This window comes from Hirundo rustica, chromosome 22, assembly GCF_015227805.2.
Source record: "Hirundo rustica isolate bHirRus1 chromosome 22, bHirRus1.pri.v3, whole genome shotgun sequence".
In the NCBI taxonomy this organism is placed as follows: Eukaryota; Metazoa; Chordata; class Aves; order Passeriformes; family Hirundinidae; genus Hirundo; species Hirundo rustica.
Genome location: NC_053471.1, coordinates 2,452,408 through 2,473,644, shown reverse-complemented (window position 1 = coordinate 2,473,644; position 21,237 = coordinate 2,452,408). Strand labels below are relative to the sequence as shown.

The 21,237-nt window shown below is 43.3% G+C and overlaps 1 protein-coding gene across 4 annotated transcripts in view; it reads left to right on the top strand.

The window, feature by feature from the left end:
- Window positions 1-865: 865 nt before the first annotated feature.
- The window catches only part of MTOR (mechanistic target of rapamycin kinase), a 62,731-nt gene continuing 42,359 nt past the window's right edge, over window positions 866-21,237 (top strand). The window contains exons 1-29 of one of the 4 annotated variants that reach the window (XM_040084313.2): window positions 866-926; window positions 2,010-2,173; window positions 2,558-2,666; window positions 3,908-4,140; window positions 4,495-4,695; window positions 5,415-5,549; window positions 5,974-6,249; window positions 6,574-6,682; window positions 7,489-7,675; window positions 7,859-7,987; window positions 8,813-9,057; window positions 9,237-9,452; window positions 10,095-10,300; window positions 10,793-10,915; window positions 11,236-11,325; window positions 11,411-11,503; window positions 12,000-12,134; window positions 12,462-12,591; window positions 12,785-13,035; window positions 13,881-13,922; window positions 15,034-15,120; window positions 15,585-15,752; window positions 16,561-16,673; window positions 17,132-17,294; window positions 17,547-17,639; window positions 18,314-18,460; window positions 19,268-19,410; window positions 20,013-20,175; window positions 20,276-20,421. In XM_040084313.2, the coding sequence (XP_039940247.1) occupies window positions 2,054-2,173; window positions 2,558-2,666; window positions 3,908-4,140; window positions 4,495-4,695; window positions 5,415-5,549; window positions 5,974-6,249; window positions 6,574-6,682; window positions 7,489-7,675; window positions 7,859-7,987; window positions 8,813-9,057; window positions 9,237-9,452; window positions 10,095-10,300; window positions 10,793-10,915; window positions 11,236-11,325; window positions 11,411-11,503; window positions 12,000-12,134; window positions 12,462-12,591; window positions 12,785-13,035; window positions 13,881-13,922; window positions 15,034-15,120; window positions 15,585-15,752; window positions 16,561-16,673; window positions 17,132-17,294; window positions 17,547-17,639; window positions 18,314-18,460; window positions 19,268-19,410; window positions 20,013-20,175; window positions 20,276-20,421 (4,253 nt within the window). In that variant the 5' untranslated portion in view covers window positions 866-926; window positions 2,010-2,053. Of the gene's footprint in view, window positions 935-1,208; window positions 1,348-2,009; window positions 2,174-2,557; window positions 2,667-3,907; window positions 4,141-4,494; window positions 4,696-5,414; window positions 5,550-5,973; window positions 6,250-6,573; window positions 6,683-7,488; window positions 7,676-7,858; window positions 7,988-8,812; window positions 9,058-9,236; window positions 9,453-10,094; window positions 10,301-10,792; window positions 10,916-11,235; window positions 11,326-11,410; window positions 11,504-11,999; window positions 12,135-12,461; window positions 12,592-12,784; window positions 13,036-13,880; window positions 13,923-15,033; window positions 15,121-15,584; window positions 15,753-16,560; window positions 16,674-17,131; window positions 17,295-17,546; window positions 17,640-18,313; window positions 18,461-19,267; window positions 19,411-20,012; window positions 20,176-20,275; window positions 20,422-21,237 lie in introns of those variants that run through there. The other 3 variants (XM_040084314.2, XM_040084315.2, XM_040084316.2) reach the window with 3 other exon arrangements.

Sequence of the window (21,237 nt, the reverse complement as noted above, 5' to 3'; positions counted from 1 at the left end):
GGAAACTTCCACGGATGGGGCAGCCGCAGCTTCCCTGGACAACCTATGCCAGGACCTCCCCACCCTTGAAGGGAAGAACATTTTCCTAACATCTAAACCAAATTTCCTCTCTTTTAGTCTGAAGCCCTTCCCCCTTGTTCCTGGTGAAGAGTTCCTCCTTGTAGGCCCCTCCAAATACTGGAAGGCTGCTCTGAGATGTCCACAGAACCTCCTCCCATAGAGGAGATGCTCTAGTCCCCATCCCGTCGCTCCATCATGTAACAGCATCACACAGCTCGGTGTCACTTGCTGAGGGTGCCTCGACACCATTGTCTATGTCGCCGACAAAGTTGGTGAAAACTATTAGCCCCAGTACCACCCCTGAGGGACTCCACTCGTCCCTGGCCTCCATGTGGACAATGAACCGCTGACCGCAAGTCTTTACGTGCGGCTATCCAGCTAATCCTTTATCCACCGAGTGACCCATCCATCAAATCCATGTCTCCCCAGTTTAGAGACCAGGATGTCATTCGGAACAGTGCCGAACGCTTCACACAAGCCCAAGCAGATCATGCCGGTGGTTCTACCCTACCCACCCGTGCCGTAGCCCGGCCACAGCCGGCCCCTCACGGAAGGGCGGAAGGCGGCATCGGGAAGGTGGGGCCACTGAGCAAGCCCAGCCATTCTATTGGTCAGCTCTACTGCCACTCAGTCATGACTGCCTTGGTGATTGGTCAGAACACGACCGTCCTGGCTGTTCCTCGGGGAAGGGGCGGAGCTTCTGGCTCTTCTTCCCCCTTCCCCTTCTTCTATTGGTCAGACATAAAGCCGATCACGGAGTTCCTGGGAGCCTATTGGCCGGTAGCGGCTGGCCGGCGCCGCAGGCGCGGCGGCGGGGCGGGCACGGGGCCCGGGGCCCGGAGTAGGGGAGCCGGCGGCGGCGGCGGGTGAGTGAGTAAGTGAGCGAGAGAGAGAGCGAGAGCGGCGGTGCCTCTCATCATTATCTGCTCCTCCTTCCCTCACGTCCCGCTTCCTGCCCGGGCCGACCTGCCCGAGCCCCGGCCGCGCAGCGCTGCCGCCTGCGGCCCCGCCGGCCGTGCCCGCCTTTCCCCGCCTCACCGCTCCCTCACTCTCGGCCTGCGGAGCTCCCCCCGGGCTCGGGCCTGCCGGGTCCTGTCCGCAGGGTTCTGTGGCCGTGAGGGAGTCCCCAGAACTGACAGCGGGCTGAGGCGATGTCAGCAACTCCGGGCTGCTCTTTGGTCCGGGGAGCCTCTCCTGGCTCCTGCCAGCAGCCAGCTCACCTATGGTCCCGCTGGATGTTTGTGACCGCGTGTGGAGCATTTGGGGAGAAGCAGTTGAAATTCTAGTGTCAGTGCTTGGTTTGGTCTTACGTAATCTGAATATCGGGGTGGAGGGGCTGTTAAGCGTCTGAAATGTGTTCGACATAAAGAAAAGCTCCTGAGAAAGTTTGTTTATGTGTTATTCTAGGAAATCCCCTGTTGCAGTGGTTGGTGTTGCTATAACTGGACTTCCCATCTCTAAACATCTATTTGAGGATGTAACACTTGCCAGTGCTGAGTCTTCCTTGTGTTGATGTAACACTGAGTTTTCTGTGGAGAAACTTGGATGAAAGTGTTCAGGGGGGAGGCAGATATGACGGTGATATAATCCTGGGAATGGTTGTGCTTGCTTATTATAGGTACTTGCAAAGCCTAGTTTGACCCTGCTGTTTTTCAACTGTTGCATGACCCTTGATTTAGGATTGGATCCCCATAGAGCACCTGGTCTACTGCGATGTATTTTGGTATTTGAGGAGCTAGAGAGCAAATAGGCTGGGGGTCGAGATATGTGGTGATAGTTCTATCATTGAGCATAATGCCTAAGGAATGTAGTCATTACTTGTAATTTTGTGGTCTACCGACACAGCATCTTTATCTGTATTTTGGGAACAGTCAGGAGGGGCAGCCTTAAGAATGAAGCTCAGAGATTTCAATTCAAGCAGTAAAAAAAAAAAATGTGTCTCCCTGAAGAATTTACAGGACTTGATGCCCCTGAGGCCCAGCCTGCTGCCACCATGTCGGGCACCGTGTCCATTCTCCAACAATTTGCCAACGGCTTGAAGAGTCGCAGCGAAGAGACAAGGGCGAAAGCTGCCAAGGACCTGCAGCATTATGTCACCATGGAGCTGCGTGAGGTGAGTGCTACAAGTGGGATTATTTATCCTTGTGTATTGTGTGAGTGTGGGGTATGGGCTGCGTGCCTTGGCAATGGAGATTTCTGGAATATGGAAGCTGGTCTTAGAGAGGAGATGGGGCACAGCAGGGAGCTTATCTTTGCCCCCTGGCATGTAGGAGAGGTAAGCAAGTTGGTGACACAAACGGTTGGTTAAGTACCAGAATAAGTAAAATTGCTGCATTGTAGGGCACAAATAAGAGAAACTGTTTTGAGCTCATAATTTGTATGGTTGGTTTAATTTCTTTCTGTTTAAGTGGCATAAGAAGCATTATCTTTATGGAGGTTTTGGAGCAGGAGGGCAGGAGAGAATGCTGAAAGTTGATTTGAACTTTTTGCTTTGCAGATGAGTCAGGAAGAATCTACCAGGTTTTATGATCAGCTGAACCATCACATATTTGAGCTGGTCTCTAGTTCTGATGCAAATGAAAGGAAGGGTGGCATTCTGGCTATAGGTGAGTGAAAGTGCATAATGCTTCTGAGTTTTCTCTTCATGCAACTGTCTTTAGGGACAGATTTTCAAAAGGAATGTGCTTTTATACTTGGGGCCTGATGTCTAACAGCTCAGTACACTGGGTGTGTTCTAGTTGCTGGGCTCTGAAAAACTGTGAAGTGTCAGCATGGGAGCTACTGAGAGTGGCTGAAAACCTGGTGCTTAATGGGCCCTGAGCTCTTCTGGGAGTTGAGCATCAAATGTGAATGCTGAGCACATGAAAATACTGTTCTGGAGCTCAGCTGAGGACACTTTGTGCTGCCCCTTTATATGTATCAGGGTTGGCTGACTTTCTCAACTCTCTTCCATCTGGGGAGATTGATTCTTGTTATGTAAACTTACCTGGCTCCATAACAGCAACTTCCATCCCCAAGAGGGGCTCAGATGGCTTCTGCTTTGATTCTGATCAGCCTCTCCATTAGTGGCTCTGGCTGTGTGTTCTCTGGGAGATTGCAGAGCTGTCAATCCCCACTGATTGAATCCCCATTCTTGGGAAAGTCAGCTTGTGTAAATACTTTGCCTTCCAGGCAAGTGGCCTGTATTGCAGCAGTTACTTCTTAAATAGCCTAAGAGATGTTGGTTTAGGCTCATGGACATAATCATCCAATCCCAATGTGTTTGAAGGCAGTGTAAATGCCTTAGAGAAATCTTTATTGATAACATCAGCTCTTAAGCTGACAGTATTGCTTTCAAATTGTTTTGTGAATTTAGTGAGGTTGAAAGGTGCCAGCTTGACAACCCTGGACACTGATGGACTCTTTATTTACAGAGCAGGTAGAACCCAGGCACTGGCAACAAAAGCTTTCTGACATGCTGGTGCTTGATGAAGTGCCTCCACCCTTGCCAGGAGAGACTGGCTCTAGGACTGAGGGGGAGAGCATTTCCTTGGTCTGTTCAGTCTTTGACTTTTCTTATGAGGTGGGCTAGGTATAGGAGCTCTTTTGAAACTAAAAATGGGAAAAAGCTATGAGGCTACCAGATGCATTTTCCCACTCACTTGAAACGTTCAGGCTCAAAAGAATGGTGGCCCATTCCTGTTGCTTGATTTTTATTTTTTTTTTTCCTGTGGATTGGCAGTTTAGGAGGACTTAATGGGAATCTTTAAGCAAAGTGCAGGGAATACTAGCTCTCATCCAGGGATTACCTACTGTCTTCCTCACTGACTCTTGGGGAGAACTGCAGCATTGCTCCCTTTCTCTGCAGCAAGCCTTATCGGTGTTGAAGGAGGTAATGCCACCCGTATCGGCAGGTTTGCCAACTACCTGAGGAACCTCTTGCCATCCAATGACCCCGTTGTGATGGAGATGGCTTCCAAGGCCATCGGGCGGCTTGCCATGGCTGGTGACACCTTCACAGCTGAGTATGTGGAGTTTGAGGTGAAACGAGCTCTGGAGTGGCTGGGAGCTGACAGGAATGAAGGTCGTAGACACGCAGCTGTAAGTGATGCCTTTTTTGTTGTCATGGAATAGTTGGGATTAGTGAGCAGTGGTAGGAAATATGCAGAGAAATCTGCAGAAAAGCTTTGGTCAGGATGGGAATGGCTGCCAGTGCCTGTCTGAGAATCTCTAATGCTCTCCTGGCAGACAGAGTGCTGCTTCATTGCTTCTCCATTAGCCCAGTGACTGATGAAGAGCAAGACACTGTTATGTTGGGAATTGTCAGAGTGTGGGGATGGAAACAGCTCACAGACATCGACAGTCTAAACAAATGGTACTGCACTGTAAGAGTTAGGAGGTTTGTCTCTGTGTGCTCATCTTCCAAATTGTTACTGTTTTCCTCCCCACCTCCAGGTTCTTGTCTTGCGTGAGCTGGCAATCAGCGTGCCTACCTTCTTCTTCCAACAAGTGCAGCCATTCTTTGACAATATATTTGTGGCTGTGTGGGATCCCAAACAGGCCATCCGAGAGGGAGCTGTCTCTGCCTTAAGAGCCTGCCTTATCCTCACCACGCAACGGGAGCCAAAAGAGATGCAGAAGCCCCAGTGGTACAGAGTAAGAAAATAACTTTGTTTTGAAGCAGCTCCTCATAATGCAGTGCAGATGTTGAAGTGCCAGTTTTCAAAAGAGCTGGCTAAGTTAAGAACCTGTGTAACTTTTGTGAGTACAAAACTGCCTCTTCTTGAAAGGGTTGAAAATATTATGGCTTCCAAAGTGAGTAGTTCCTTTAGCCTATTACTGTAAAAGTAAGCAAGACTGAACTCCTTCAAGAATACATTGTTCTATCTCATCCTCAGCTGTTGAACTTGACCTAGTTTTATAGCCATGCAATTATCTAGTGTCATCTCTTACTAGTAGGGGGTTTTATTAGTGTAGATAAAACATAAGTGAGAGAGGTAAGGATTCTTTTGTCTGAACCTTTGCTTTGCTGCCATTGTCATCTGAAGTCAAGCTTTGTGATATCAAATAAGTTTTGGATAGTGCAGTCAAATGTTGTGACCTTGGATTTCTTGTAATCCAATAAGTGCTGCAGACAGTGATGAAGCTGATACCATGCTGTTTGATTAGTGCTGTTGAAAATGCTCTGCAGCAGAGTCCACAGCTTTTGGGTGAATCAGAATTTTGTTGTGTTATACTTCTGTTATTACTCAGTTGAGGTTTGTGGCTACTCTTGGAAAATTCAGAATGTCAGTAACCCCTGACTGGCAGTACTGCTTAATTTCCACAGGCTTTGTTTCTGCATTGTCACTGAGATTTTTTTCTTTTCCCCCAAGCATACATATGAAGAAGCTGAGAAGGGCTTTGATGAGACTTTGGCCAAAGAGAAAGGAATGAATCGTGATGACCGAATCCACGGTGCCTTACTGATCCTCAATGAGCTAGTGAGAATCAGCAGTATGGAGGGAGAGGTGAGCAGAGGAACAAGGTGGGGATTATGGGCATTGATTGAGAGTGTGTAGCAACTCTGCAGTCTGTGGAAATCTCCCATAGTGTTGCAATGGGTTGTTGTGTGGAAAACTCATCTGAACATGGAGTCAGGCATTAAAGCATGTCAGAGAAATAAAATGGACAAGTTTGGGCTGAGGAGGTAACAAACTCCCATGGAAAGGCTATTCACTGGATTAAATGAAAAAGATTTTTTTCTATGGAGTGAGGACTCTCTTGCATGTTAGATACCCAGATATTTTTGCTAGATTTTACTCAGTTGATGTTTCACAGCCCTTTGGGTATTGATTATACAAGATGCTATTCAAGAGATTTGGGTAACACTGTACTGGGAGTATCTTACTCAGTTACTTTTTTATTTTTTTAATGCTCCTCTACTTCGTCCAGCGCCTTAGAGAGGAGATGGAGGAGATCACTCAGCAGCAGCTTGTGCATGACAAGTACTGCAAAGACCTGATGGGCTTCAGTACCAAGCCTCGCCACATCACTCCCTTCACAAGCTTTCAGTCTCTTCAGCCATCTCAGTCAAATGCTTTGGCTGGTCTCCTGGGGTACAGTGCTCACCAAGGAATTATGGGGTTTGCAACCTCCCCTGTCCCAGCAAAATCTACTTTGGTAGAAAGTCGATGCTGCAGGGATCTAATGGAAGAGAAATTTGATCAGGTATGTGTTTGTTCCTCAACTTGTCTCCCAACATTCTCAACATCTGTTCTTGCAGAGGAATTGTCCTCTGTGTTTTTACTTAGCAGGCAATACTGCCTAGTATTGAACTGAGCCTTCAAAACTCAAAATTTACGTGTATTGTGGCTTTGTCACTGTCTGTCTCGGGCAAGTGATTTACTTCCTTTGGAAGCAGTCATGATTATCCTTTTCTGTGATGGACTCTGAAGCCAAGTGTCAGTAGAATATCTAAAAGCACACAGGTAATAAACATTTGTGATTTACTGCCAATGGCCATCCTTTAAAGCTCAATCTACTTCCTTCCAGGTCTGCCAGTGGGTTCTCAAGTGCAGAACCAGCAAAAATTCTTTGATCCAGATGACAGTTCTCAATCTGCTACCGCGGTTGGCAGCTTTCCGTCCTTCGGCATTCACAGGTGACAAAGCAGATGGCTGGATGTTAGAAATGTTGCTGAATTTGGGCTGGAAATTATCCAGCTCGCTTTGGTCCAGATGAACTTGTGCAAGCAGTGCAGCACACAAAATGTGGTGCTTGTCTGATGAGCGCATTCCTCTGTGGGAGGACTGTCTTTTTTTTCTGAATAAGTGACTTGATAACTGATGCCACAATGTTGCTCTGATGAAGAAAATAGATTGAAACCTATTGTCAGAACGTGGTGATAATACCATAACACATGAAAACCTCTATTTTTGTTTTCTCCTCAGTATGTCAGACTCAGGGGAGAATTCTCTCTTACTCAGTATATTCCAAATATTATCAGAGTTCTCTTCCTTTTTCTCTGTTACATGTGCTAGGAAATACCTGCCAGCTTTAAAGCAGTTTAGTTGATTTATCAAGCAAGTTGAGGAGAGTATCAGAGTTGGAGACAAGTCATCAAGCCACTCTTAGTGGGTTGGAACAGTTTTTGTGTTAATTATTCCAAATTTCCAATCAATCATGAAACCAAGATGTTTGGATCTTATATGTGTATAAAACCTCTTGCAGTGAGGGTGTTTTATGGCTCTTTTATTTTGGTGATTTTTTTGTTTTTAAAAACAAAGCCTTCTGTAGTTTGAAATTTTTGTTACATGGTGACTTGTTTGCCACTGATCATGTCATCAAATTTAATATGACTATGTCTGTTTTCTAGTTTTATACTTGTAAAGGTTTAGTTGGAAATGTTATGCAACTGTATAAACCTAAATGAATTCTAATACCTGTATTGTTTTCTCTTGTGGGCAGCTGATCAGTATCTTCCAGACACCATGAATCATGTTCTCAGTTGTGTGAAGAAGGAGAAGGAGCGAACAGCAGCCTTCCAGGCCCTGGGTTTGCTTTCTGTGGCTGTGAGGTCTGAGTTTCAAGCTTACCTACCAAAAGTCCTTGAAATCATAAAAGCAGCTCTTCCCCCAAAGGACTTTGCCCACAAGTAAGTATGTGAAAGGTAGAGGAAGAAATGGAAACACTTTAACTTTATATAACTTTTGTAATGTGGGATCAAATTCTTGTATTAAAATATGAAGCACTTCTGTGAGACTGATAAAACAGAAGTAGAATGAGGAGAGATGTTTGAAAAATAGCAGCTCCTTGTAATTATGTGGTCCCTTTCCAGGAGACAGAAGTCTGTGCAGGTTGATGCCACAGTCTTCACCTGCATTAGTATGCTGGCACGAGCCATGGGACCCAGTATCCAGCAGGACATCAAAGAGCTTTTGGAGCCTATGCTGGCTGTGGGCCTGAGGTAAGAATAAATCTGTTTTGCTGTGAGCTGCAGGTTGGCATTGTCAGCCGTACAGAGTGAGATCTTTAAAGTTTCAGATTGAGAAGGGAGATTATTGCTTTTACGTTGACATAAGTGATCTTTCAGAAGATCGCTACAGCAGTTTCAGGAGAATGGTATGTTTTAACTGTTAATGTGTCTGTTGAATTATTTAAGAGCATTCATATCTCAGTAAAGAAATCTTGTTGTAGGACACTTACTCCAGAAGCAGTCTCCTTTATTTTCCACTATTCAAACACATTTGGCAGCAACCTGCAAAATTTTCGAAAGCATCTGACAGCCAGCAGACTCCTGCCATATCAAACTGGCAGGGAAGGAGAGCTGAAGTGCTGAATATTTGCTCCTGGCTTCTTTCACCTTTGTAGCTGACAGTTCTTATTGGAGAAATTAATTAAGTTGTTAGAATGGAAAGGAGTGGAGAAAATTTTCAGGTAGCATGAGGCTGTTTAAATTATATTGTCACCTGGGAGTTAATTTAGTTGCTTTTTTGTTGAAAAAGCATAAGTGTAAGAAGTCATTTAGATTTTTAACAGTATTATAGCAACACTGGCTGATGTAGTGATGTGTGCAGCAGCCCTGGGACTTATTTTGCTCCCCAGGTTTATACATGAAGGTCATCTCGTGCCTCAGTTCTCACAAGGACCCTGTGCTCTGCTTGCAGGTGTTGCTCTCGTGCAGATGCCCACAATTATATTCTGATTGGCAAAGGCATAAATAAACAAAAAAAGTGAAATATGCCCATCATTATTTCTTTCCTAATGACTTCTGCTTGCTTCTTGCCCTCAGCCCTGCTCTAACAGCTGTGCTGTACGACTTGAGCCGTCAGATCCCGCAGCTGAAGAAGGATATCCAGGATGGGCTGCTGAAAATGCTCTCTCTTGTTCTGATGCACAAGCCTCTGAGACATCCAGGCATGCCGAAGGGCCTTGCCCACCAGCTGGCCTCCCCCAGTCTCACCAATATCCCAGAGGCCAGTGATGTGGGGAGCATCACCCTTGCCCTTCGTACACTTGGTAGCTTTGAGTTTGAAGGTAAGATGAAATAAGGAAGCGGGGGCCAAGGGTAGATGGGATATAAACAACTGGTGCATTGGATTAGAGTACAAGCAGCAGGAAAACTTTGGGAGCACGTTCTTTAAACTCCTTTTCCCTGGTAAAACTGGTAACTGAGGTGTAAACCTGTGTTTAAGCACCCATCTTCCCCTTTTCAGGCCACTCCCTGACTCAGTTTGTTCGGCACTGCGCCGATCACTTCCTGAACAGCGAACACAAGGAGATCCGGATGGAAGCAGCGCGCACCTGCTCTCGCTTGCTCACACCCTCCATCCACTTGATCAGTGGCCATGCCCATGTGGTCAGTCAGACAGCAGTGCAGGTCGTGGCTGACGTCCTCAGCAAGCTGCTTGTAGTTGGAATAACTGACCCAGGTTAGTGTGGGATTCAGAGAAAATGGTTCTCCTACCCCTGTTAATTTTATCACGTACGCAGGTGGTGATATTAAGAACAGAAATAGAATTTGTAATAGAATTTGAACATATTTGTCACTAAACTTAAGCTGTCACTTGGTAAATTAGAAAAAAAAAGTCCCTCAATTTCTTTTTCCACATCTTGATTTTTGAGGTATTTATAGAACGCTAGTGAAAAATGCTCCAGCTGTGCCCTTGGTAATCCTTTGAACTAAGGAGAACACTGAGACCCCTTTTGCTGCTGTTCTGACTCGTGGCTTTAAATTTTGTAGTCTGGGTAGGAATTGGTCCTTCTTGTTGAAACTTCATACTTGATTTTTTTTATTCTTTCAGTTGAGCTCCTCTCAGGTTGCCACATTGCATCCAAAAGTGACACTTGCATGTGCCAGAGGTCAGCTCTGTACTGGCTTGGTTATTGGGGCGTGCTGAGTGTCACGGAGATTTCTGGGCTGACCTGTCCTGTTTCTAGTGTGTGAAACACTGATACAGTGTCTTGCTCTGGGGAAGCTCTTGTAAACAATTTCTGAGGCTGTTCTGTGAACAAAGGCAAAAAAAGGAACAGGAATTAAATGCATTTAAAGAGAAATAAATGTATTCTTGCAGATCCTGATATACGTTTCTGCGTGTTGGCTTCTCTGGACGAGCGGTTTGATGCTCACCTTGCCCAGGCTGAAAACTTGCAAGCTCTTTTTGTGGCCCTGAATGATCAAGTGTTTGAAATCCGAGAGCTGGCCATCTGCACTGTGGGGCGCCTGAGCAGCATGAACCCTGCCTTTGTCATGCCTTTCCTTCGAAAGATGTTAATCCAGGTAAGGAGGAGGGATGCCTGCAGGGAAAACAGAGTAATTGATATTCAGACTAAAGAACTGGACTGTCTAGTTGTAAATGCATGGAGAGTGGGGAAATCAATCTCTTTTGGAAGATAGCTATTGCCCAGCTCAGTGGGTTTCAGCAGATCTTTCTCATGATAGATGTTTGGACTGAAGCTCTATGGATGTATTAGAAGGGAAAGGAAGCATAGCAGTTATTTCACCCTTAATCATCGTGCCAGAGTGCTTTCCATCTCTGTTGAAGAATGTTCTGTGGTGCTTTTAGGTGACTGCGTGGTACCTCTTTGTAAACACAGATTTTGGAGCCGTGCCTTCTATGCTAATTAATTTTAGCTTAATTTAGGATAAATGATAGTGGAGGGAAATGTAGAACAGCCTTTAAAAGTGCTGAGTTGTGACAGAAGGAAATGCAAAGAATTTTAATCTACCTTTATTTTCCTGGTTTGCTTGCTTCCCTTGTGTCTTGTGCAGATTCTAACAGAGCTGGAACACAGCGGTGTTGGCAGAATTAAAGAGCAAAGTGCCAGGATGTTGGGTCACCTGGTTTCTAATGCTCCACGCCTCATCCGTCCGTATATGGAGCCTATCCTTAAGGTAGAGTCTCTGCTTTTTCCTTTTTGGAATGAGGTGACACAGCAAGTGGTTACATGACCCTCAGGAGCTGCAGTTCTTTTGCTTCATCATAGCAGGAAAAAAACGCCAACAAATTGGTGATGTTACCCACAGGAATGCACATGGGTGACAGTTTAGCCCAATTTAATTCCAGATTTGCATAATGTTTGTGACACCCAAGTTTCTTCTACTGTTGAAATTCTTGCTATGATTGTGGGGTCAATTTCAGGTGTAAACAAAAGGAAAGATAATTTTGAGTACTCTTTAAACACATTCTAATTTTTCCCACTGTAACCCACCAGGCTCTGATTGTGAAACTGAAAGATCCTGATCCAGATCCCAATCCAGGCGTGATTAACAATGTCCTGGCTACCATAGGGGAGCTTGCACAGGTAGGGATTTACTGCAGATACCTCTGCCACGCTTGTTAAGGTTTTGGGAATGCTAGATGAAGGTTGAATTTTTGTCTTTAAATAGGTCAGTGGGCTGGAGATGAGGAAATGGGTGGATGAGCTCTTCATTATAATTATGGACATGCTACAGGACTCCTCCCTGCTGGCTAAAAGACAAGTAAGTGTTTAAACTGTACTAAACTTGACAGCTGCAGTGACCAGAGTTGTAACAAAATACCCACACGTGCCATCATAGCTGCTAAAATGAACCTTTAAATCACTCAAGTCTCTCTAGTGGAGTTACACTCACAGTACACAGGTGAGGGATTGCAGTGCCTGTTGTGACATAGTTCAGTGCTCTTAGAGGAAAAACAAGAAGGAAAAAAAAGCTGTTTTTATTGGAAGGCTTGGACTCACTGAATTGAATGTTTATTTGAATTGTATCTCGGAGTGAGAGCAATTGTGACAGGCTAAGATGTTGTTGATTATGACTTTCTTTACTATTGCTTATAGAAAAATGTACTGTATAGGGGCTTTCCAACCATGGACTGTGGTTTGCTGTATGATCCTAAAAATGCTCAAAGAAACTTTACAGAAGTTGAGTGACTGATGTATCAGAAGGCATAATAAATTCCCTGGTCAAAACTGATCTTCTCTGGGTTTTATCTTTGTAGGTGGCTCTTTGGACACTGGGGCAGCTTGTGGCTAGCACTGGTTATGTGGTGGAACCATACAGGAAGTACCCAACTTTGCTGGAGGTGCTCCTGAACTTCCTGAAGACTGAGCAAAACCAGGGCACACGCAGAGAGGTATGGGCATGAAACTATCACACAACCACTTAGAAAAGCTTTTTGTGAAGAGAGAACTGCCAAATAAATGTGCCTGCGTAGATCTGAGGCAGGGAGGAGAGATCATTGTTGTTGCTGAGCAAAGTACAGTAAGCAGAATTAAGAGAGTGCATATGTTAAGTCAGTGAAATGGCTTCCAGAAGCTGGATGGAAAGCACTGTTTTTTCCAGGCAGCCACTTCAAGATCTTCCCTCTTAACTCATTAGGATCTTTTCAAATACGGGGATTTGAGTGTTGTCTTTGGCCTTAGCTATGAAGTTCTGATGAATTTTCTTTGTGTCTTTTCAGGCTATTCGTGTGTTAGGGCTGCTGGGTGCTTTGGACCCTTACAAACACAAAGTGAACATTGGCATGATCGATCAGTCACGAGATGCTTCAGCTGTTAGCCTCTCGGAGTCCAAATCCAGCCAGGATTCTTGTAAGCATCTCAGTTTCTTTCAGATAGATAGCTTTATGATCTTCAAACAGATCTTGACTGTTTTGTTACCAGTTTCTCTCCTCTTCTTAAAGAATTGTTAGTGTACATGTTTTCAACTTAAACTTAGATGTTCCTGAACCTGTATTCAAGACCATTTAATACCTAGCTCATGACACTGCCTTCTTTATCCTAGCGGACTACAGCACCAGTGAGATGTTGGTGAACATGGGCAACCTCCCTCTGGATGAGTTCTATCCAGCTGTCTCTATGGTGGCACTGATGAGAATTTTCCGAGACCAATCCTTGTCCCAACACCACACTATGGTAGTTCAGGCCATCACCTTTATTTTCAAATCCCTTGGACTGAAGTGTGTGCAGTTCCTGCCCCAGGTCATGCCAACGTTCCTTAATGTAATACGGGTGTGTGATGGTGCCATCAGAGAGGTGAGTGTGCTAGGGATCATTCCTTCTTCCTGTTCCACTGTGTGAAATTAAGCATCCATTTCCTTGAAGAGACTGTGACTGGCTTTGGGCATTGCTGTGCTATGTGTGGATGCCAAGCATGCTGCAAAAGTGAGGTTCAGCTTTGCTTTTTCCCTTCTGTGACCATTTACTGGAATGTCCAGTGCAAACAAGTTTTCTGCTTTTTATTGAAACAGCTGCTTCTGAGCATAGTCCTTGGAAGGCCAGTATTTGATTCTGTGTTTTCATCAAGCAGGAAAACACCTGTGCAGCTTCCAGATCTTTCAGTGATGTCTGTGTTAATACTCTGTTGCAAACTGTATTATTACATAATAGGGGTAGATTGTTCAAATTTTTGGTGCAGTCGTGTATTTTGGCTCATCTCTGAGAAGGAAAACTCAATTTGATACAGTCTGCTAACATTTAGAGCAGCATGGGTGGTGATTCCACAGCAGTGCTTTCTCTTCCTTCCCACTAAAGTTACATTTACAGAAGGAAATGAGAATTGTGTGAAGATCACGATGGGCTCAAGGTGCGCCTAACCAGAGATGGCTGCTGTTTTCCAAGCTTTTCTTCAGGCAGCCAAAGGCTCTGGGGTGTGAAGGGCAGTTTGTACTTGTTACTGCTGCTGTGTTTTATAGCTGGGACGGGTGCTGCCGTAGCAGAATCCCAACTCTGCTGTAGAACTGTTGTTTTCTCCCAGCCTGAACTACACTCAGATTAGAAGGAAAACATCTCACGTCTGGGTTGGCTGAGGTTCTAGACCTGACTGATCTAACTTGCTTGAAAGCTATGCAGTTGTGCACACTCTGTTTAAAAATTTTCAGGTAAAAGAAGATGGTGAAAGTGTACTGGGGAGAAGAGCTGAGGTGGGTATGCGTGACATAAAGCCTAAAAGAGGAAGGTCCTTGTCCTGTATGTAAGCATTCTCTCACTACACCAAAAAAACCAGGCACAGTGCAGGAGGAGCTCAGAGTTCATTTTTGGTAAATGTATGTGTGCTGTTCACACTAAAGAGGCTGAGATTATTTCTTACTTAGTCCTCATGAAAGTGTTATCTCTTTCTGTGAGCTCCACGTTGTATTTTGTCACTGTAGTCTTCAAAAACTGCATGAAGAAATAAAATTTAATAGATGATAACTTACATTTTCCTATTTTTTGTAGAGAAAATAGACTGTCTACATCAAAGTGATTTAGCCCATGTGATTTCATACCAATTTAACATTCATTGTCACAACTGAATGTTTAAGATTGTTTTGTAGTGAAAGGAATTGCAAAACTGTCATAGTGTATCCAAATAAACTTGTCTAAGTCAAAATTCTTCTTGGTGGTGAAGAATGGATGGTGCAATCAACCATCTTTTAAAAAAATGTGGTGTTTCTGGCAAGGACCTAACTGCATTCCCCAGTAACTTTTCACCAATATATCTTGTTGGGGATAGGAAAGAGTACAGAAGGAATATCTTAAAATGAGTGTCAGTCTGGTTTTCAGGCAGGGGGAAAAAACTAGGGGCTAAATTTCTGGCAGCATCCTTCAAACCTAAATTACAATGCTCTGTAATTGAGGTGTCTGTGCTTGCAAGACTGTTCTGACATTATAGATTTGCTGGCACGTTATAAACCCCTGTTTGTGTGCTTGAGTGTCTGAGGCTTTGAGCTCACAATTTTTTTTTTTTAATGCAAGCTGGGGGGAAACCCAGCCAATAAACCTAAAATCACTTTTCTTCCCCACTTCCCTCTTAAAAAAAAACAACAATAAAAATCAACTGAAAATCCTAAACCCATAAAAACCCGCAAAACTCCACAAAACCCAAACCGCTAAGCTGAAGCTGCCAAGAATTTCGCCCCAGATTTTCTGCACATAGGAGCTATGCATGCTATTTGTTGATAAATGAGCTTGCAATTGCCTGTGAAACCCTTTACCCAGTGGCTTTGATATTTGGACAAGCTACACTGATTATTACACATTTCTTCCTTCCAGTTCCTGTTCCAGCAGCTAGGAATGTTGGTGTCCTTTGTGAGGAGTCATATTCGGCCTTATATGGATGAAATTGTCACCCTGATGAGAGTGAGTGCAATCTTTAAGCCAGTACTTTTCTGTCACAGAAAGGTGGACAGTGTTTATCAAATACATTATCAAAAATACCAATTACTTCAGAAGTTCATATGAAGTGCAGAGTTGCATATATTCGAAGTAATAATTGTAACTTGAAATTATTTGTTTGAACTTAGAATATACATTATTGGTAGTAACTGAAGTAAGTGTAGCTTCAGGTTCTGAATGTGACTGAGTTCTTGTCAGCACTTGGATTTTGTGCACTTGCTACTTTCAGAAACATAGTTTTAGCAAGAGATATGTGGAGTTCATAAACAGCTGTCATTTCACAAAGCAGAAAGTGTAGTCCCTGCAATCCTGAATTTATCTACAGACTGTCTCCTACACTTTGCTTTTCTTGTAATTGGTACAGCTCAGCTGAAAAACTGCTGGATTTTTTTTTTTTTTTTTTTTTCCTTTTTTTCTTTCTTCTGTAGGACTTCTGGGTTATGAACAACTCTATCCAGAGCACGATTATCCTACTCATTGAGCAGATTGTGGTAGCTCTAGGAGGTGAATTCAAACTTTACCTGCCTCAGCTCATTCCTCACATGTTACGGGTCTTCATGCACGACAACAGTCAGGGTCGCATTGTTTCTGTGAAGGTGAGTGGGGCTGCAGCAGCTGCTGTGCTCTGGGCACTGCCAAGGCAGGTGTGTACCCAGTGCCATGCTCAGCAGGGCTCCTTTGCTTGTGTGTCACACAATCAAATGGGACAGGGACAGTTTGGCAGTGGTTTAGTGTGAAATGATGCAGGCAGTTGTTTAGAGTGCAGGGTTGAAGAAATTTTTCGCTGTATAATGGCTTGGTTAAAATGGATTTCATCCGTGACTTCGAGTCACACTGGGTCCTTTTGGTTGGAGGATGTGATTCTCCCTCTCTGTTCTAGTCTTGTGAGACCCCACTTGGAGCATTATGTACAGTTCTGGTCTCCTCAGTGTAATAAGGACATGAAACTGTTGGAGCAGGTCCAGAGGAGGCCACAAAGTTTATAAGGGACCTCCTCTATGAAGTCAGGCTGAGAAAGTTTGGGCTTTTCAGCCTGGAGAAGAAGAGGTTGTATGGACACCCACTGTATGAAAGGAGCTACAGGGCAGCCAGAGAGAGAGCCTTTGTCAGGAACTGAAGTGACAGGAAAAAGAGTAACAGGTACAAATTGAAAGAGGGGAAAATTAGGTTAGATATTAAGAAGTTCTTTACTGCGAGGGTGGTGAGACACTGGAACAGGTTGTGTGTTGAAGTTGTGGATCCCCCCAACCGTGGCAGGGTTCTGAGTCAGGCTGGAGATGGCCTTGAGCAACCTGTGCTAGTGGAAGGTGTCCCAGCCCATGGCAGGGAGGGTTGTGACTAGATGACCTTCAAGATCTCTTCAAACCCCTTGACATTCTACTCCCCTCTGATTTTTCTCTCCAGCTACTTAATGCGATCCAGCTCTTTGGAGCTAACCTGGATGACTACCTTCATTTGTTACTACCTCCCATTGTAAAGCTGTTTGATGCCCCTGATGTCCCTGTGGTGGCTCGCAAGTAAGTGCTGAAGGCTTTGCAGTCTCTCTCTTTGCATTTTTACCTGTGATATCCAAGTTCTTCACTTTTACAATGAAATACCACTTAGTCACTTCCTCAGCTTTTCTGTATTAGATCATTGTGGAAGGTTATTTTTGGACATCACAGCAATGTTAGTAGTTCTTTGGAGTTGTTAGTGGGTTTTGGTTGGGGTTTTTCTTTGTTTGGTTGTTTGTTTTGGGTTTTGTTGTTGCTGTTTCTTTGGGGTTTTTAAAATTTTCTGATTCTCACCTGCCAGTATTTTAGTCACTTGTGAACTGTCCTGCAAGTGCTAGCTGCATTAACAGAGTTCTGATAGCCTGGTTTTCCTATTATTATCAATCCTAGCAGGACTGAGCACTTAAGTATTTTTCAGTGTTATTTCTTCTTTCTTAACTCTCTGAGAGAGAAGTTCTTCCCTCTTTTTGCTCTGACTTTAGAGCTGCTCTAGAAACAGTGGACCGCTTGACAGAGTCCCTGGATTTCACGGATTATGCGTCACGGATTATTCATCCCATCGTACGAACACTAGATCAGAGCCCTGAGCTACGAACAACTGCAATGGACACCCTCTCCTCTCTGGTGTTCCAGCTGGGAAAGAAGGTAATATTGTTCTTTGGCTTGAAAGCTCACAGAAGGTGTGAATGTCCCAAAGATCAAGGCTTTAAAGTTGAAGTTTTGTAATGTATGCGTGGATTTCCATGAGAAATTTTTCTTCTCTCAGTTGTTTCTGGAATTGGGAGTTACTGAAATCAAACTGTCAGAATTGGTTTCTCATCAATGAAATAATTTGGTGGAATTTTATTGCTCTTGGTGCCACTGAGTAACAAGTTTATGATGCATTCCTTTTTACAGTACCAGATTTTTATCCCGATGGTGAACAAAGTCCTGGTGCGACACAGAATTAACCATCAACGCTATGATGTTCTCATCTGCAGGATTGTAAAGGTTGGATGACAAGTATAACATTGTTTGCACTTTTGGGATGTTGTCATGTTGAAACAGATGTAGCTGGAAGCTGCACTTGGATTTACTCATAAAATGAGGAGTTGTTGTTGATCTCTTTCTGTATTAAGGTGATTTTGAGGTTGCATTAGGAAATATTTTGTCTGCGGGTATTAAATATTTCCTGTAGAAGAATCATGGCAAATTCTAGGGAAGAACTTAGACTTGTAGCTAATGTCACTACTATTCTTTTTCTTGGTAGTTCTTAAATGTGGATTCATCCTATTTTTACCATGGTTTCAGGACTTGAGGAGACCTTGTTATCTCAGTATTATTTCTGTGGAATGTGTTACATTTTAAAAATTTAGTAACTGGTTTACAGTTTGTGTGGAACAAGCAACTTGCAAGTCAAATAGGCAAGAGTGCTTGTTTTAATGTACATTATTTTGGCTTTTTATACTAGGAGCCAGGAGTTCTTGACAGTTAACCTTGAGTAGCAAAGGGATGTCATTTAGAGTTGTCTGGCTTATAAGATGTAATCATTATAATTAAACATGGTTATTTGTTTCGCAGATTTTGCTGTAAGATTTTGCTGTAAGTGCTCTGACTTTCTTGCCTTGTTGAGAATTGCTTCTATATGTGTGGATGTGATCTTCACTGTGAACCAATTATTGTAGGGTTACACTCTTGCTGATGAAGAGGAGGATCCCCTGATTTATCAGCATCGAATGTTGAGAAGCAACCAGGGAGAAACTTTGGCCAGTGGTCCTGTGGAAACAGGTCCCATGAAGAAATTACATGTGAGCACCATCAACCTGCAGAAGGTAAGACTGGAGCCTTCACAGCATGAATTTGCTACTGAAGGGAGTTTGTGTGTCACACTGAAGGAGTTTTGTCTGGTACATCTGAACTGCATTTATATTGCTTTTATGTTGCTTTTCTACTCTGAACAAAACTGAGGTCAAAGTAGTTTCTGAGACTCTTTAACGTTAGATGGTGCTGAGCAACTTTAAAGATAGGAGACCTTGAACTCTTAGACTGTTAATGGCTGTGAAATAATCTTCACACTTGCTGTATTAAATATGAACAAGGCTTTCAAGATCACAATGAACAATCTCTTGCTATTGGAGACATCTATTTCAGAGCCTCCATCTTCTTCATATTTTTGCTTTTGCTCCTCTTATATCTTAGTTTTTATTTTCTTGAAGGCAGAGCTCAATAACTAAGCACTGGCTAGTTTGAAGAGTACATGCATGCAGCACACAGTTCAGTAATCGGATGGATTAGTATGAAAATGCTGGACTTAAAAATGTAATTCTAAATGTATTAAGTATTTTTAAGCTGATGTTTCAACAGTGGCTTCAGCTCTACATGTATTTCTGTAGAGAAGGGATTGTTCATGTTAAATACTTGCCATGTCAACACAGGAATACATTTAGGGAAAATTTCTTAGACATGAGACTTAAGTACTGCAGATTATCTGGTGAAGATAATAGATTTCAGAAAATTGAGAAGGAATTCTCAGCATGTGGTTTGGAACTGTAAAGAAGTAATGCTGCCTGCTGATGGATTTCTTCTGCTCTTGGATAGTGCTTTGTTTGGTAGGTGAATTGTCCTCCTTTGTACTGCAGGCCTGGGGAGCAGCAAGAAGAGTTTCCAAAGATGACTGGTTGGAATGGTTAAGGAGACTGAGTTTGGAGCTGCTGAAAGATTCTTCCTCACCGTCCCTGCGCTCATGTTGGGCCCTGGCTCAGGCCTATAATCCCATGGCTCGGTACAGTATTTCTGATCTTTCATCTCACTTGAAATGGCAGATGGAAGCCAGATATTATAAGGAAAAAAAGGGTTTTTTACAAGCTCTCAGGTTTCATAGATAGAGATGTTTTCTGCTTTGGCATAAATGAAAGAGCCAACAGCTTGATTTCATTTCCACCCTTCCTAGTTGGCTGCTCCATGATGTGCACAAAATCTGTTATTGAAATTCTGCATATTAGTCTAGAAATAAGATAAGGCATGTAAGTGAAGCTGGAAAAACAGCAGAATATGAAATAGTTTCGAGTATTTACTGTGGGGAATGAAAATGCCTCTGAGTGGAATAAACTGCAGGGCTTTCTTGCAACCAGCATGTTTGGAGAAACTTTGGTAGCATATGATAGTACAATATTTCTGTTATTGTAGTATACCAGCCTATTCTATATTTTTTAAATGAAGGTTTCCCAGAAGTTACCTTTATAAAAACGAATCGCTATTTATTGCAGGTAGGAATGTAAGTGTATTTTTTAGCTCTCTTTCTCCGAGTAAGAAGGTGAGCCCACTGTCAAACAGACCTTTTTTCCTGAATGCCTGCTTCACACTGTCTTTTGTGTTCTTCCCCAGAGACCTCTTCAATGCTGCTTTTGTTTCATGCTGGTCTGAGCTGAATGAAGACCAGCAGGATGAGCTGATCCGAAGCATTGAGTTGGCCTTGACTTCTCAGGATATTGCAGAAGTCACTCAGACTCTCCTGAACTTGGCAGAATTCATGGAGCACAGTGACAAGGTAGAGAGGCTGATGGGCAGCTCCACCTAGTGCTCTGTGTGGAGTTCAAGAACTACTTTGTGATACTCATCCTGCTTTTGATGTGTGTGCTCCTTCCCAGGGCCCACTGCCTCTGAGAGATGACAATGGCATTGTCCTTCTGGGGGAAAGAGCTGCCAAGTGTCGAGCATATGCTAAAGCCCTTCACTACAAAGAGCTGGAATTTCAAAAGGGTCCCACCCCAGCTATTCTAGAGTCTCTCATCAGGTAGGACCACAACCGGGGAGGTTTCTTCCCTTGCAGTAGCTACAATTTAAGATACCACTAGGATTAATCTAAGCAATTCTTAAGACTTCTCTCTGTCACAAGATGTAGTGAAACTACTTGCAAATGTGCAACTTTAATTGCTGAGTTCTGTCTTTCTACTGTGTGGTTAAATCTATGATAGAAGCCCAGAGAAGCTTTGCAAGAAGAAGTGCAGGAAAAAGTTCTGGTTTCCCCCTCTCACCCTTCAAGTTCACTGTGGAATGTCATGAGATAACTTCAGGATAAATGAGACTGATTTCTACACCTGCATATAAATAAGTCAGAAAAATTGAAGTTCTTAATTAAAATTTCTCATCACATTCTGCTGATTTAGCTTAGGTCTCATTGCTCACATGTCAAATAGAAGATACTATAAAGTATATATTGTTTCTGAGCTTTGTCAGTAACACAGGTGTTAGCCTGAAATACCTGCACAGGATTTAGTGCTAAATTACATGTTTTAAAATGTGAATCTCTGTTCCATATCACAAAAATATTAGCTCGGCTATTTGAGATGAAAAAATTGATTTTGATTGAGCAAAATCTTAACTTTGTCTTTATGCTGTGAATTTTTCAACCCTCCAACTTCCTTGGAATTGTGTTTTCTAATTTTTTTTCCTCCCCTTTTATTTTTTTCACCCTTTGTTCTGCTTCATGCTATTGAGGAAAATACAGAATTCAGTGTATTTTTTTCCTTGGTCCCAGTTGCTCACACAGTTGTTTCTTGTGTATCAAAAAGCAAGTTAAGGAGCAAAGAATTGACGTAAAGCACACTTA